Raw genomic sequence first — 16,263 nt, 5'->3', positions numbered from 1 at the left:
GTTTCTGTCGGAAAACATGGCTTATGTATCCATGCAAATGCAACATTTGCATAGGTTTCTGAAGAGTGCGCATGTTCTTATGTGATCAAATGCGCTGGGCATCCCCAGAGTATGAAGGAGAAAGTTACCGAGCCACATGTATCACAGTGCATACAAACACGGACACCGCTTTTGATTCTTAATCAGCTTTTATTGCCTTAAGAAGCTTAATCGCAATAAACAGCTTTCTGGTGTCCATGCAAATGAGATATCATTGGACATCCATTCAAATTCCGCAGAAATGATAACTCCACCCCCTGTGTAACATCATTAATGACATCTTTATATTTTTGAACCAAAATGGTTTGAACGACAGATGTGCGTTAGTTACTAGTTTCTGGAAACAGTCGTGGCGAGCTAGTTAATTTCTCCAACAATGCACGTACTATGGTAGTTAAGCAGCAAGTTATGTCATTCTATGGGAAATGCAGCCCAGATCGGTTATGTGAACCGGACCAAACGATTCATTGAAAAGATCTGACTCACAATAATTATTCATTTAAGAATCTAACATTGCTACTTCTCTCATGGAGTGATGGCTTAAATTTCGGTCTGTTCCTCACAAAAAGCGAATGGCTTCAGAAAACCTTAAGTCCTCAGTGATTGTGATTGGATGGAAATGATCAACCTGTACATACATTTTCCAAAATTCTCCTTTTGTGTTCCACAAAAGAAAGTTAGTCTTGTGGGTTTGGAATGACATGAGGGTGAGTAATTGATGACCAATTTTTAATTTCTGGGTGAACTATTCCATTAAATTATCTGGAATCAGCAATAAATGTAACTGCAGGTTTCTAGAGTTGGACTATATCTGAAGTTAGTGTCCAGAAAGTTGCTTGATGAAAAATGTCTAAAGGTAAGTAGGCTATGTAAAATGTACCACAGCCCAAATCCTCAAAGCAAATTAACTGAGCTAAGAAAACACTTCTGTACATTGAAAAAAACATCACACAGAAATACACATGTACTCTTGCTCTCTCTCTCTCTCTCTCTCTCTCTCTCTCACACACACACACACACACACACACACACACACATACATTCTGTTTCTCATCTGTCAGTGGTTGTAAACAGCTTCATAAATATAGATTGGATCCGGAAAGCCTTCTGTTATATAAACACTACGAAGAAAATAGATATGCTGCACCTCTAACCTCTCATAGAAAATGGCAGAAAACACTGAACAAATCTCTTTGATTATGACGCCTTAATTAGCCAAACCCCAAACAAAAATCCTCAAAGCTACGAAATGATTGAAGTTAAACCGAGTGTCGAAAAAGATGGTCAATTTAGCTTTACCAGACACTTGAGTACAGAGAAGAGCTCGGCACGTTTGCTGTATCAGAGCACTCAGCTGTTTTCTAGAAAATCTTCATTAAAAGAGAAAATTTGTCTATGCTAATGACAAAAGAAACTATGGCTAGGGATCCAGGGTGAGAGCATTAAATGAGGCACCAGAGCTTTATAATGACGCTGTAATTGAGAGGTTGCAATTAGCATATTTCTCAGGATCATCATATGTCCTGTAATTAAAAACCACTTGATTTGTGATCTCATAGTTATAGAGTGACATGATCGGCACATGTATAATTGAATCGTTTAACATGCCAATTAACTTTGATTACATCTGACAGTAGAGGAGAAAGATAATGATGGAATTATAAAATATTATTGTGATTATCATCATATTAACCGCAAGAGCACCTTGGGGAACGGACAGACTTTGTTCACCAAGTTAAATGAAAGACAGAATTTCTGCCCCTTTATCTTTTTTAAATGTATACTTTGTAGAGCAATTCAACAGTTTTGAGTCAAATGTTGTTGTTGTTTTTTTTGTTTGTTTGTTTTTACATTAGAGGCATTACTTTTTCTCCAAACTCCACATATAATCTTGTGGATTCGATTTGAACTTATTCCAGAATGTAAAGTGTGTTGCCTCTCCCAACAGTATATTAAAGGGATAGTTCCCCCAAAAATAAAAATTGTCTCATCATTTTATCACTCTCATGCCAGATGTGTATGACTTTCTCTCTTCTGCAGAACATAAACAAAGATATTCTCAGCTCTGTTGGCCCTTACAATGGTAGTGAATGGTGACCAGACCTTTAAAGATCACATAAAGGCAGCATAAAAGTAATCTACAGTATAAGACTCCACTTGTTAAATCCATATGTTCAGAAGCGATATGATAGGTGTGGGCGAGAAACAGATCAATATTAAAGTCAACATTTTACCATAAATCTCCACTTTCACTTTCAAAATGTGAAAGAATGTGAAAGTGAAAGTAAAGTGAAAGTGGAGATTGATAGTAAAAAAAGGACTTAAACATTTCTCACCCACATCTATAATATCACTTCTGAAGATATGGATTTAACAACTGGAGTCATATGGATTACTTTTATGCTGTCTTTATGTGATTTTTGGAGCTTCAAATGTCTGGTCACCATTCACTTACATTCTATGGATCAACAGAGCTGAAATATTCTACTAAATACCTTCGTATGAGTTCTTCAGAAGAAAGAAAGTCATACACATGGCATGAGGTTGAGTAAATAATGAGAGAATTTTAATTTTTGGGTGAACTATCCCTTTAAGTCCTTCAGAAACAGGTTTATAAATAAACACTTATTCACACTATCATGGAAAACCTGGAAATATCAGGGAATTAAAATAATGTTGACTTCCAGACCTGAAAAAAGGAAATAAATTAAGTACTAAAAAGTAACTAATGAATATAAATGTTTCTAGTTATGCACAGTTCTCAGATATTTCATCAGATAGAAATTGCTCTTTTATTAATTTCTCTCATTAATTCTCATTAATTTTTAACTCTCATTAATTCTCATTAATTTTACTCATCAAGAGAAAATATGAGTAAAGAATGTTTTTACTTGCTCACCTGCTTTACATTCACATGCAGCATATAGGTAGTTGTTAGTGCGCAGGAGTTTACACTGGCCATAGGTGCCACAGTCATTGATGCAAGGGGTCAGGTAAGAGCGAAGGTACACCTCGGCTGTTACATTAGTACACAGCTCAAACCTACAGAGGAACATGGAAATGAACAAAAGAGATGAGGAGTTGAATATAGGCTTTTAAGAAGTTGGTTTTGAATTTGACAAATAATATGAATGTGACTATCTTGACATAAAAAATTATAAGTTCCTGAATATGTAAAAAAAAGAAAAAAAAAGAAAAAAAAAAGGCATATTCAATTCTGCATTGAGAACAATTTTAGCAATTTAGTGCAAAATAAGAAAATATTTTTTATCCTTACAATAATACTTTAACATTTTTACATAACATTTGAATAGTTTAAAGTTGTAAGTGCATAATCCAAGAATTAGAGCTGAAACATCTACCAGTAGATAAAACGTGACCTTGTCTTTGAGTTAATTTACTGATATACCCAGAGGTGAGCAGATATATTATATTTTCAAAGCTATTGCACAAACAACCTCTGAGAGCTGCATTGAAATTTACGTGAACTCTCTCCCTCAGAACTCTTTTTTGTTTTGCTAGAGAAAAACTAAGGTTTTGAGAGATTAGGCCAACATAAAAGTGAATTTGTGAATCTTTTGAATTCATGGAAAGAATTTCAAGGGCTAAATTTCAGTCTTGATATTTTTTATAATTTGATGCAAAAATACAAACAGCCCTAAATTTATTACACTCTAAATCAGTTTCTAAATTTGAAGACATGTAAATGTTCTCACCCGTGTTCAGTGGCACATAAAGAACGCAGGCTGAGATACCATGTGCCAGTCTGTGGATACGGTATCCTCAGCTTGGTGATATTTGCGGTGGTGTTAATGGATAGTTGAAATCCTGAAACTGACTCTGATGAAGAAAGAGCATACAAAGATCAAGGACAAAGAAAAGGCTATCAAGTTCCACCATTACAGTTATTTGTGATTTTTCAAGAGCCAACTCACAATTATTATTATTAGAGTTTCAAAGAAAACCTTGGGAAATCTGGGAAAGTGCATAGATATGAGTAAAATATGTGCTAAAACCTTGTGTTAAAGACCACAAATAAAATGTATGTAGTAGAAACAGGTTTACAACATCTCACTTGCAACCATGAGATGCAATTTATGTAGTATTTGCATATAAATTGCACAATTTTTCTTTGTTTCACCTGAATTATTTCCAAAAAAGAGACCTCGTTCTTTTTATATTGCCATGATTTTGGATCAATGCCCTAGGGAACTTTATGCAGTGTTATAAATTCAGAGTTGTCTTTATGAACATTACAGCAAAGGGCAATAGCCCTAAGCTATTTTAGACAAGTGGAAATAAATTTAGGCCTTGTCTTTCCATGTACTTCTGTGTAGGAATACAGTATAGAGTATGTGTGAGGGTAACCACACATAATTGTAAGAGATCCATCTTGGATTAAATTTAAGATTCTCCTACCAGATTCACAACTGACTGATGTGTTGTCGTGAAAAGACAGTGGCATTCCATGATTCAGGCAGCCAAAGATAGTAATATGCTCTCCTTTCACGGAAGACTGTAGGAAAAAAAGAGAATATTTTCAATCATAAGACAAGTGCACATCAAAGTTAATTAAAAAGCAACTTTGAAACACAGATAATGTCTGAGACAAAGCAGGTTAAAAGAGGATTTGGAGAGTGAAGGAGAAGCCTGTGATATAACTGTTCAAGATGTGATAATTTCATAGGAATATCAAAGGAAAAGAGGTTCTTTGTAGCTGCGCGAAAGGCCAATCATCTCCCACCGCGATCCCCCTATCCACAGATGCCTGAAAATAAAGACGTTCGCCCTTGCCTTTCACTCGCTTCATAAATAAAACAGAGAGGCTTGATGAATGAGTGAATCCAGGACATGAGGCAAATTAGAGAACTCTCTTTCAGAAACATAAATTGTGGAAAGAAAGAGAGAAAGAGAGAAAGAAATAGAGAGAGAGAGAGAGAGAGAGAGAGAGGTAAAGGGACACTTGGAAGCAAAGTACCATGTTCTTTTGGCTAATCAGGGTTGTTTATTACATTCGGTGAGACAGTAAGCCGTCGGACAGCCAGTAACGCTGGTTAACAATTAAAGGGCTTGTCTTGTTCTTGGTGCCATCTCATTGTAGTGCTAAAGCATCTAACACAGTGGCCCCAAAGGAGCTGCAGATGCCCTATGGCCACAAGAAAACTCAACTCTTACTCTCTAATTTGGACCACAACAAATAATAGTGCTGGAGTGCCTGAAAGATGGATTACAGAGTGAAAATTAAATTTATAGCAAAAGCAATGTTAAAAGTTCTGTTTATATTTAATGAAAAGAAAACATACATTATAGAATACAATTTGCATTATTTGGATTTCACATTTATAACCTATATTTAACACTCTATTGCATTTAATATGCAATCATTTTTATGTTACAAAAAACAAAACAAAACAAATCAAAACAAAACCAATGCTGTTAAACTATTTTATTACACTAAATAAAAATATAACAGACTTTACACTTTATGACACAATCTATCTACTGGCTATGTTTTTTTGTTTGTTTGTTTTTTTTTTAACCAAAATTTAACTTTAAGTTTTATAAATGTAATTATATTATAAACATGAATAAATTCTCATTTTCTTTAACAATGGTCTATGTTTGTTGACTTTAATGAGCTAGTATGAAAATATCAAAATGCAAGTATAGAACATGTTCATTTGTTTTAAATTTTTACATTTTAAGTACATACATGTTGTGGAAGATGGCTTTTTTACTTTAGTATTTAAAACAGTGGTGTATATATGCACCAATGTGTCAATAAATAGTAAGTTCCCACCATGACAACATGCTTCTATAACAAAGTCAACATGTGTTAAACTCTTAACTCAGGATTCTTTTAATTTTCTTTTAATTTTTAATTTTGTTATCGTGGGTGGAATTAATTTAAGTGGTAATATTCAATAACTTTTTTTCTAGTCCAGATTACAACATGTATTTATATGTGCCTATATAGAAATTGACTTTCAAAAATAACAATACCCTGAGAAATACACTGGAGTAAAAAATGTGACTGCTTGCCGCAGTCACCCTAAATCAATTTAAAAGTAATGCTTATTTTATTGTAATTCAAGTCAACTCTGTAAAAAAAAAAAAGAGAGAATTAACCTAAAAAAATTTGCTTCATGTGGAAACATCTTCATTTATTAGTTTGATTCAGGTCATCACTGAATTTACCTGAATTAATACTGTACATTAAGTTACACCAACAAAGCTAACTTCAAGGTTTAGATAGGGTAGAAATAGCTCCTTAAGGAACAACTGAAAGTTACCACTTTTTACAGTGTATATCTGCTATGCAGCCTCTGTTTCAGCATGTTTTAGTATCCATTTGTCATCCATCATTGCAAATCTATTGCACTATCTCTCCCTCATGAGGCCTGACAGCTGTATAAAATAGAATGTGAAGGATAAGAGCCACTATCTGTAACATTAGAATATGAGCAATGCAACCATGTAATTTAAATGTGAAACAGCCTCTCAACGCAGGCTTTTATTAAGCCAGTGTTATTAGTAATCAGTGCATCACCAACTGAAATTTTCTGCCATATCTTTTGCTCAACATTCAGCGTGAAGTGCTTTAATGTCCATCCTTTGCCAAGCACCAGTGTTGAACTGGCCTCAAACCAGACCCCAATCTGGGATGCAAATTTGACTAACAAATGATGGATGTGCAATTGGGTTCACTCAGGGCAGCTTTTGGCTGTCATTCAAGCCGCTTTCACAATTAACAGCCCACAAAAGTTTCTTGCACACACTCAGAAGTGAATTGACCACAAGAAGTTTTCTGTCAAATGTAAAAGCCACATCTACCAAAGTATTGGCATTCATTAGACGGGTAAGCATCTGATGAAAGAGTCTGCAAAGAGTTGTTGAAGGAAATAGGAGAACCAATGATAATCAGTCTTTACTGTTAATATTAGAATTATGTCAATATCATGGATAGAAAGGGATTTTGTTTTTACAGTTGCAGGAAGAAGTATGTGAACCCTTGGATTTCTGCATCTCGTCTCATTGGTTGGGCTCTGGTTAGCTTTTGGAGAAGTCATTATTCAGGATTCACACACTTTTTCCAACCTGTATTCTGAATGTTTACACGGTGTGTTCAATAAAAACATGAAAACATCAAATTGTTTGTGTGTGTGTTTGTCTATTGTGACTTATTGAAGATCTAATTTTATGAATAATTTATGTAAAAAATGTGATAAATCCTAAAAATAATAAATAAATTATACAATAAAACTACATAAAAGCAAACATGAAAATATCGAAATAAATTGTACATGCAGTTCATTCCATTATATAAGACTGCTTAATTGTTAGCCAAATTGATAGCCTTTTGTGCTTAATGTGTAATGAATTAGACTGTCACAAAAAATAACTCTAATTTACATCTAATTAATTCTGTCATTCAGTCAATTAATTGAAAAACAAAAGATTAGAAGAACAATGATCCTCAAATGAAGAGAAAATGGGGTAAATGTGATTTTAGGTGCGTCTCTGCTCTCCTTTAAAGCTGATACAGGGTCTGTTTCAGATAATAAGCCAACTACTTTCAATTTTACATCTTCAAAGGACTACAAAAATAAGTCAAAGTAACAGGATTTTAACTGCAGTTCCATTTGAACCAATTGACATTTGCTGTACTGAATATTGAAAATGCTATCTAATAATTCACATTCTGTACAATCTGAGAGATTGTCCCCTGTCTACTGATTAAAAATGTTATTTTGTTTGTCAGTGTCTGACATTTTGTCCGGCAGTCTCTGTATGGGACACGGTATTCCATGCATTCTCTCGCTGCCTTCAAACTTGAAGGACGTAATTACCGAGGGAGCATGAAGCACTTGGTTCCTGCAGAAATCACTTAAGACCTGATGGCAGGCCAGAATCAGACTTGACCTCAAACTGTCCATGAGAGCCATTCACAGCACCCTGGAGGGGGGGGGGACAACTCAGCACACACACACACACAGAAACACACACATACATACACACTCTTTTTTTGGCCTTTACAGCAGCTCATTAGCCTGATGCCCTGGCTCAACTCTCCCTTCTTGGCTTTCTCTTAGACTTGCATGTCTGGCTGAGGGGACAGTATGTTTGTCTCTCTCTCTCTCTCTCTCTCTCTCTCTCTCTCTCTCTCTGTGTGTGTGTGTGTGTGTGTGTGTGTTTCTGCAGAAAAGCTGTCAGAGCAGTAGGCTAAACAGTTTACAGTTATGCAGGTCCAAAAATTCATTTAGTTAGATTTTACATGGTTAAACAACTGATAATGTTCAAATAGATACTGCAGATACTGTTAAAAATCACATTGGTACCAGTTGGTTAAAAATCACTGCAAAGGAATGGCTCAATAGTAGCATAATTTGTTTGCAGATGCAACTTAGCTTGATATTTTGTTATCTAATGCAATAAAATGAATACATTTAAGTGTGGCTTAAGTGTCCAAATACTTTTTGGAGCCATTGTACATCAAAAGAGAAAGTTGTCTAGAAAGCTCCCTCTCTTGCAATGTGTTAATTATTAAATGTGATGATGCTCATAACTTAATTCCATTAAGTTATATGCAATGTAACTTTACTTCTTGAACTTTAAAGTAAAAATGTATTTTATTCATTAAAGAGAAACACCACTTCTTTGAGCACTGCCTTGCTTTAGCAAATGTTCATTTCAAATCATATGGAAATGTAATGAAGACAGTTTCAGCAGAACTTGCTACTGTGAGGATTTGAATCCAATTGATATAAATGAATTCTGAATTAAGTATTTGATTCAATATTGCATTTTCGTGACCATATCATGTTTGACTTCTTCGGCTAGAAGCTTGTCATACCATTCATGGCGACTTGGGAAATCCAGGCATATTCTCACTTTGATTTCACTAAGAGACGATTGCTGTTTTTGAGAGTTTTGGAGGCTGTCTGAAGCTGCCACTTTGAGTGGATCCACGCATGAACATGGGCCCCCTTTTATCTGATCATCCATATTTATGCCCATCCAAACTGGCTCATTAGTGTCAGGTAATTGCCATTTTTCCAGACTTAAAAGGATAGTTCACCCTAAATTTTTTTTTTCACTCACCCTCATGTGGTTCTAAACCCATATGACTTTCTTTCTGATACAGAACACAAAAAAGAGGTGTTTTAATGATAATCTTGGTCTGTTGTTTTAATACAATGGCAGTAGATGGTGCCTCACTTTAAATTTTAAAAAAGGACCCAAAAGTATAAGAATGATAAAGTAAAATGGTAAAAGTCCATGCTAATCGTGCATTATATTCCAAGTCTTCTGAAGATGCATTTACTACTTTTATGACACTTTTGGGTGCTTTAAGCTTTGAAGTGAGTCACTATCAACTGCCATTGTATTGGCATATTACAATATGGCTGCTGTTGCATCATCCAGGTGGATGCTGCACACTAGTGGTGGTTGAGGAGATTCCCCCCACTACTACGTAAAGCGCTTTGAGTGCCTAGAAAAGTGCTATACAAATGTAAGGAATTAATTTATCATTGAAAAGATGGACTGGCATATTCATAATTTCTTTTCTTTTTGTGTTCCACATAAGAAAGAAAGTCATATGGGTTTGGAGCAACATGAGGGTGAGTAGATTTTAGAACAGAATTTCCTTTAAGATGCCTGATATATAATGGATCAGAGTGTGGCTAGATTCTTCCATTAAGGAAAAGCTAAGAGTATGCCTAAGGATACTCTAGATAATCGAGGGAAACATTCTAGGGATGATTTCCCCACTAAAACATACAGATTATGCATTATATCTGTATGAGTCATACAGAATTAATCATATGTGGTCTTCATAATCATTATTATGTTCTTCATAATGATGTCACATTAAGATCAACGTTGATGGGCTTGAAAAGCAACCCTAAAGTGTCAGCAAGCAGCGGATAATCAAGGAGTGGAGACTCAGTACTCTCTGACATACATGAGGGGAAATACTGCAAACATGAGCACATTTACCTGTTGTGTGCCTTTCTGACAGTGTAGCCATGTGATTTTTACCCCTACTCACTTCTGTTTGGAAGAAAACTCAGTCCGGATTATTCTGCCATAATACACTCTATTATATAATTCTCTTTTCCCACTGTCTGCTCTCTCTCTAACTTTCTGATGACTTGCCCTGAGTCCAGAAGTGTCCAGGTGCCTGCTAGTTGAAATAGGAATGGCTCCCATTAAGAAATGCGCTCATAAACCCGAGTGATGTCAATTGAGCACACATCCATCCTCTAGCCATCCTAACAACATATTTCCCTGATGGCAGCATATGGCTAGAAAACGGAAATCATTTGTATTACAGCTGTGACATTCACACAAGGAGGTATACTGTACAGTACTCAATCTTTAAGAGAACACTTTTTTAAATGCCCAGTTCAGCCAGAAGACTAAACATGCCACAGATCATCAGCTACCTTTCTAAGTGCTGCATGTAAAATGTTAATCTTTAACTCCATAACCCAGGCCAGTTTACCAGAGAGAGTTAAGAAGATCATTTCAACGCTCGCTACTTTTGGGAAAGTTTGACATTAATGATCAACAATGGACCTTTGGACTTAACTTCAAGTCAGATCTTAAAGAAACTGAGGGGGTATTTACACTTAGTCACTTCATGCGTTTAAATTGATTGGATTGCTATCTGATTGAATAAGCACTTTCTATTTACACTTGGCCACTGTACATCCAGAATATAGGTCTTTTGAACTGTCTCTGCATTATAGAGTAATATGTCTGAGTTGGGTATTGTTGAAACACTAGTTCTATAGAAAGGCATATTTGTTATAAATGTCATCATGTATCTGGAGATCTATTGAGGGCATTGAAAGGTTGAACATCATCAGCTGATTCTCGTCTCTTGTAAACACAGACTCAAGCCAGCCAGAAATAAGCCGAAAGAGTGACTTCTTGACTTTTTCTTCATTTGGCAAACCAGACTCAGCCCATATATCAGCAGATTTTGGTTGACCAGACTCAAGCTAATGTTAAGACAGATGAATACCTGTCTTTGCTTTGTTCCTTTTGGTTGACCGGACTCACACCAGACTTCAGCCAAATGTTATTTCACACAAAGGCATTACAATTTCACTGCCAGAGCCAAACCAGAAGTGCCAAAAGTAAGCCAGATTTGGCCCACACTTCGTTGCTATCTGGGAATGTGTCTCTGCCAAACTGATGTAAATCCGATCTTCAATTCCTGTGCTATGCAAATAAAACAGAGATCACTTCTGTGATTATGCTAATGCCAAGCAGCGAATTCCAAGTGACTTTGGCCAGTGTATGTTGAATTTGAATTTTTTATCTCTGTGTGTGCGTGCTGTGTAAATTGGTCCATGTTCCTCTTCTATTTGTTTGAATGTGAGGACTTTCCGTGAAAAGTTTCAAGGAGTTTGTGGTGACATACATTTTCCCTTCGGGGCTTCTCGTAGGTAAGATGTGTCATGCACTCATTGTCAGTGTTTAGTTTCAGTTTCGTCAGTGATCTAATCACTGACGAAAGTTCTGTCTCTCCTACAACATGCATCGGTTTCTTAATTTGTTATTATGTATTCCGTGACACAATCCATATGCAAATACCTGTTATGTTTCACATTTTCCCTATGGTTACATAGCACTGTTTGGGCGGAGTAAAGTTTACATATGTTGCTTGAACAGCCAGATGCATTTACACTTGACCAAGTTTTGAATGGAATGCGTAATTGGATTTATATCCATCTCGTATCAGTCTTGGAGGGCATTTACACATAGCAATCAGTAAAAACGCATGAAGTGACCAAGTGTAAATACCCCCTAAAGAAAGACAGTAAAGCACATAACTTAACAATACCTTTTTTAGTTGTTTCCTCACACTCATGCCTTGAACTTACATTTAAAAAAATCCTCTATAAAGGTCTTATTATGCTCTCAGAGAGTTTATTTTTGTATGTGATGACTCTTTACATCAGTACAGTTCTAGGCATTTTAGTTGTCAAAGAAACCTTTTACCAGCCACCCTCTCTTCATCATCAGCTATCACACAGTCATAATCATTCAGCCATCTCTCAGCATTCACTCTCAGTGCCAAGCATCCCACCTTTCAGTGACTGAAAGCCTCATATATGTGTTTTTCTTAAAGTAACCTTTACCACCGAGAGCTAATTTTTCTCTCTTTTTCCTTTTCAGTGCCGCTCACGGAAGCATCCATTAAATGCAGCAATAAAATCAGAGACAGACAGAGGGTGTTGTGGCCTTCACCATACATTCATATTTTAGTGTAGGCATGAGTGATAAACTAATAAATTGGTCCATGTTCCTCAAGGAGTTTGTGGTGACATATAAATGAAGGCAAAAGCATATTGTTATAAATGTCTTGAAGCTTAAATGCCTTCGCAATATCACAACACCATACCATACTGTAGCTACAGTTTTTTACCAGTGTTCAAATTGTTTCAAACCTCCTGATTTAAATTTACAAATGTAAATCAAATAAACTTAGCTTCAATGAAGCATATCAAGTAAATAAAATGCAAAATATGAATTAATTTAACACACAACACTGCTCAAATAATATTAAATAATAACAATGTTCAAAAACTCACACTTACTAAATTGTTAAGCACCTTTGGAAAAATTCAATATTTAGTTGGGCCAAATGTACAGTAGTGTTCTTTATGCAGAATGACAGGTTCAATTCCCATGCTGGAATAAAAAAATAATAATAATAATTCTATTAATCAAGTAAAACTGCAACTCTCTCCCAGGATAGAGGAACAGGACCTCAGAAGATTTGATACTTTACTTTTAAATGTGAATATGATGATCTGCGGTACCAGTCTCATTCTGTAAACACCTCACAAAATTGCATGTGGAGCACTTGTCCATGTTTAGACATTTCTAATGGAGAATACATCATGAATCACTACTGAAAAGTTCGCTAAAGGAAAACAAAATCATGTTAAGTCAGGGCAATAATTTGACAGAATTTTGTTCTATTTTCTTTCTTTTTAATTCGATGAATCAGAACAGGGCTCCCTTAGTTTAATTTTTTGTTCTTTTTTGTACATTTTTATTGTTTTTATTGTTTTTGTCTAGGGCCAATTCAAACACTGAAATAGCTAAAACCAGAGATAAATGAGACATGATGACATCTTCAACATCCCTCTTTTGGTTTTACACCTCACAGGTGGTGGAAACAAGTTGGCACTTGCTAACATTTCATATTAATCAAACAAAGGTGCAATGAGTCTCTGCCACCCACAAGAATTTAGCTGAAGCCCTCCAAAGTCCTAACCCTAAATCAGTCAAATGACACATAGCCTCTCAGTTTCAAGATAAATGTAAAGATCTAAATTATTCATGATCCTTCAAACACCTTTGAAGTTCCAGGGTGGATCCATCAAAGGCATTTGCGTACCAGTGTCCCGAAGGGTATCTCACAGACTGTATGACCTTCTTACCAAATGGAAGAACACTGCATTAAAGAAATTACTTTCAACAGCAAAAATATAATACAGAATGGATGTTAGGTATCATCAGAAGTGTCATGCACATTTAAACTGAGACCACATAATTAGAGCCAATAGAATATTGAGTGCAACTACCCCAAAACAAACCTTCCACAGATTATTTGCTTTAAAGGGATATAGTTGACTCAAAACTGTCATTTGAAACTCATTTGATGTTTTCTATAAAACAGAAAAGGAGTTATTTAAGTTTAAATTTTCCTTAATTTTTTATAAGGTCGGGATTTGAATCAAGACTTCACTCACACTCAAACAGAAACTATACCACTGATTTAACGCATCATACTAATTTTTTATTTTTTTTATTATTTTATTTTTATTTTTATAAAACTCTTATATAATTCTAAAAAATATATTTATTTGGTCATGTCCTATAGCACTTTGGGCACTAAGTAGGCCATGACCAACACTAGGCACCTCAAAAAATATTTTATGGAAATAATGCAAAAGGTTTCCTTCGTTGAGTAGAGCTATAATTTTTTTTAATGGATTTTAGTCTAGTATATGTAATACTCTGACAGATTAAAGGGTATTACAGATTACGGATGCATTCATTCTGCCAAGAACCATGGTGGCTGGTACAAGGTAATCTTTTCTAGCATAAAGTAGGCACATCTCCAAAGGCAAAATAAATAACCATATAATGTTCTTTGAAATATTTCGTAAAAGTAACAAATTAACAGGAATACCACAGAATTTTCTTCAAACAACAAGTACATTAATAGCACTGTGTTTCTATCTAAAGGAATGAAAATTTACAATACAATTTGCAGAATACATTTAACACATTTTACAATATAGACACATTACACTGACACACAACACACATTAAAGGGATAGTTCACCCAAAAATGCAATGAATGCCTTAGTCAACTGTCTTTTTTTTTTCATTCAATGAAATTCAAAGGAAGACTAATACTCTGCATTTTGTGTTTCATGAAAGAAAGTTTGAGTGAGAGTAAATTATGTAAAATATGACAGAATTTTCCAATTTTTGGGTAAACTATCCCTTTTACATAGTTTGTACCCATTTCAACTTACCACATTGAGCTTGAGCTCCATGTTGAGGACACCTCCACTATCCAGCACTGGCATTAAGTTGATAGCAAATATTGCAGCCCTGTCTGGTGGGATAGAGATGTTGGGTCCAAAGAAGATGTAGAAATGAACTGAAAATGTATCCAGCTCATTGCGCAGTGTTGGTCTGATGGGCCAGCATTTATTGGTGTCAGCGGTGGGAGCTAAGTAAGTGATGCTGTCTTCAGCTGATAGTACGGGTCCTTGATCCGAACTGTTCTGGGACAAGTTAGGCAGGATGGCAGCAGGCAGGGTCTCTGACAAAGAGAAACCCATTGCAGTGCCAAATGACTGGGGCATGTTCATGGCTGAGGAACCCTTGGGGATGGTGGGCTTTGAACAATCTGCAGAGAAAAGATTAAAGGAGGTGTTTAAAATTGGGACACACAGATTTTCCACTGAGAAACTTGAAGGTAAAGCTAGTTAAGAGAGATGTAAGATAAGAATGAAATGAAGATGTCTTGAACTCTGACGAATACCTTGACAGAAACTGACAGCTCAAACTATGCACTCAGGTTACTCTCAGGTTAAAAGCATCTTCGTGTCATCCCGCTGTCGCTTTGTCCTTGATTTAAGTAGCATTTCAGTGGTGACATACAGTCCCCTTTTTTCAGTTTCATGTGTTTGTTTAGATGTCTATGTCAAGATGACAGGCCAAATGATTGCTGAAAGCATCTGTGTAGTTTTAAGTGATCTAGCGTCTTAGGTAGACCACAGAACGGCCAAGGGAATGGAGGGAGAGAGCATTTGTTTCATCTGATATTTCCTTTTATAAGTATCTCAGCTCTACAGAACTTGTATGCCAGGCAAAAAAAAAAAAAAAAAAACTACAAAACCTTGTATTTGGAGTTTGAAGTCCTCATCTGAATTGTGACAAATTCTTTGCATTACAAAAACATTGTCTCCTGACACAAATTAGATCATGATTGTTCTTAACATCTTTTAATTGCAGGCTTTGTTGTAACACGGCACTTTGTAAATTAGAAGGGATTATGGAACACACTTTGATTAAATGTATATTTGCAAAACAATGCTGTAGAATTGAGATAACTAATTGGCACTGATGAGGACAACAAGGAAATCCTCCACACATTTCATTGTTGCCTGATTGCCTCAGGGTGTGAATGTTACTGTGGACTCAAAAGTTTTAGGATGATATTTCTAACCTCACCAACAACTATCACAAAACCAGTAAAAAAGGTGAAAATGGGTTCATTACTAAAATGCTATGTCACGTTACCTACACAGCTCTGTTTCCGCTAATTTCTCCCACAAATTAAAATGATGGCAACATTTACATGTTGTTCCAAACACACTCAAAAATATAGCTCTTTGGCTGAACTTAGTTCAATCATGGACAGTTGTTCCACATGTTTGAAATGAGTTTTCTTAAAGGTGCACTCAAATTGTAAATCCTAAAGACATGAACTGTAATTTTGCAATATATGTAGGAAATCATGACCACTCACGTTAAAATGAAGACTCCAGTCATATCATACTTTATAAAAGCTTGTTATGGGGTTCACAGATGGGCAAGGAGGAGGCGGGAACTGGCAGAACAGTCAACATAACTTTAATGAGAAAAAACAACTTAAACAAACAAACACACAGA

The 16,263-nt window shown here is 35.7% G+C and overlaps 1 protein-coding gene across 1 annotated transcript in view; it reads right to left on the bottom strand.

Moving 5' to 3' along the window:
- The window catches only part of LOC127424495 (transmembrane protein 8B-like), a 251,801-nt gene that overhangs the window by 28,511 nt on the left and 207,027 nt on the right, over positions 1–16,263 (bottom strand). The window contains exons 6-9 of the mRNA XM_051669777.1: positions 14,616–14,995; positions 4,459–4,555; positions 3,756–3,879; positions 2,939–3,081 (exon numbers count right to left, since the gene is read on the bottom strand). Of these exons, the coding sequence (XP_051525737.1) occupies positions 2,939–3,081; positions 3,756–3,879; positions 4,459–4,555; positions 14,616–14,995 (744 nt within the window). The remainder of the gene's footprint in view (positions 1–2,938; positions 3,082–3,755; positions 3,880–4,458; positions 4,556–14,615; positions 14,996–16,263) is intronic.

The sequence above is a fragment of the Myxocyprinus asiaticus genome, chromosome 3 (genome assembly GCF_019703515.2).
Source record: "Myxocyprinus asiaticus isolate MX2 ecotype Aquarium Trade chromosome 3, UBuf_Myxa_2, whole genome shotgun sequence".
NCBI classification, from domain to species: domain Eukaryota; kingdom Metazoa; phylum Chordata; class Actinopteri; order Cypriniformes; family Catostomidae; genus Myxocyprinus; species Myxocyprinus asiaticus.
This window is presented reverse-complemented; position numbering and strand designations above follow the sequence as displayed.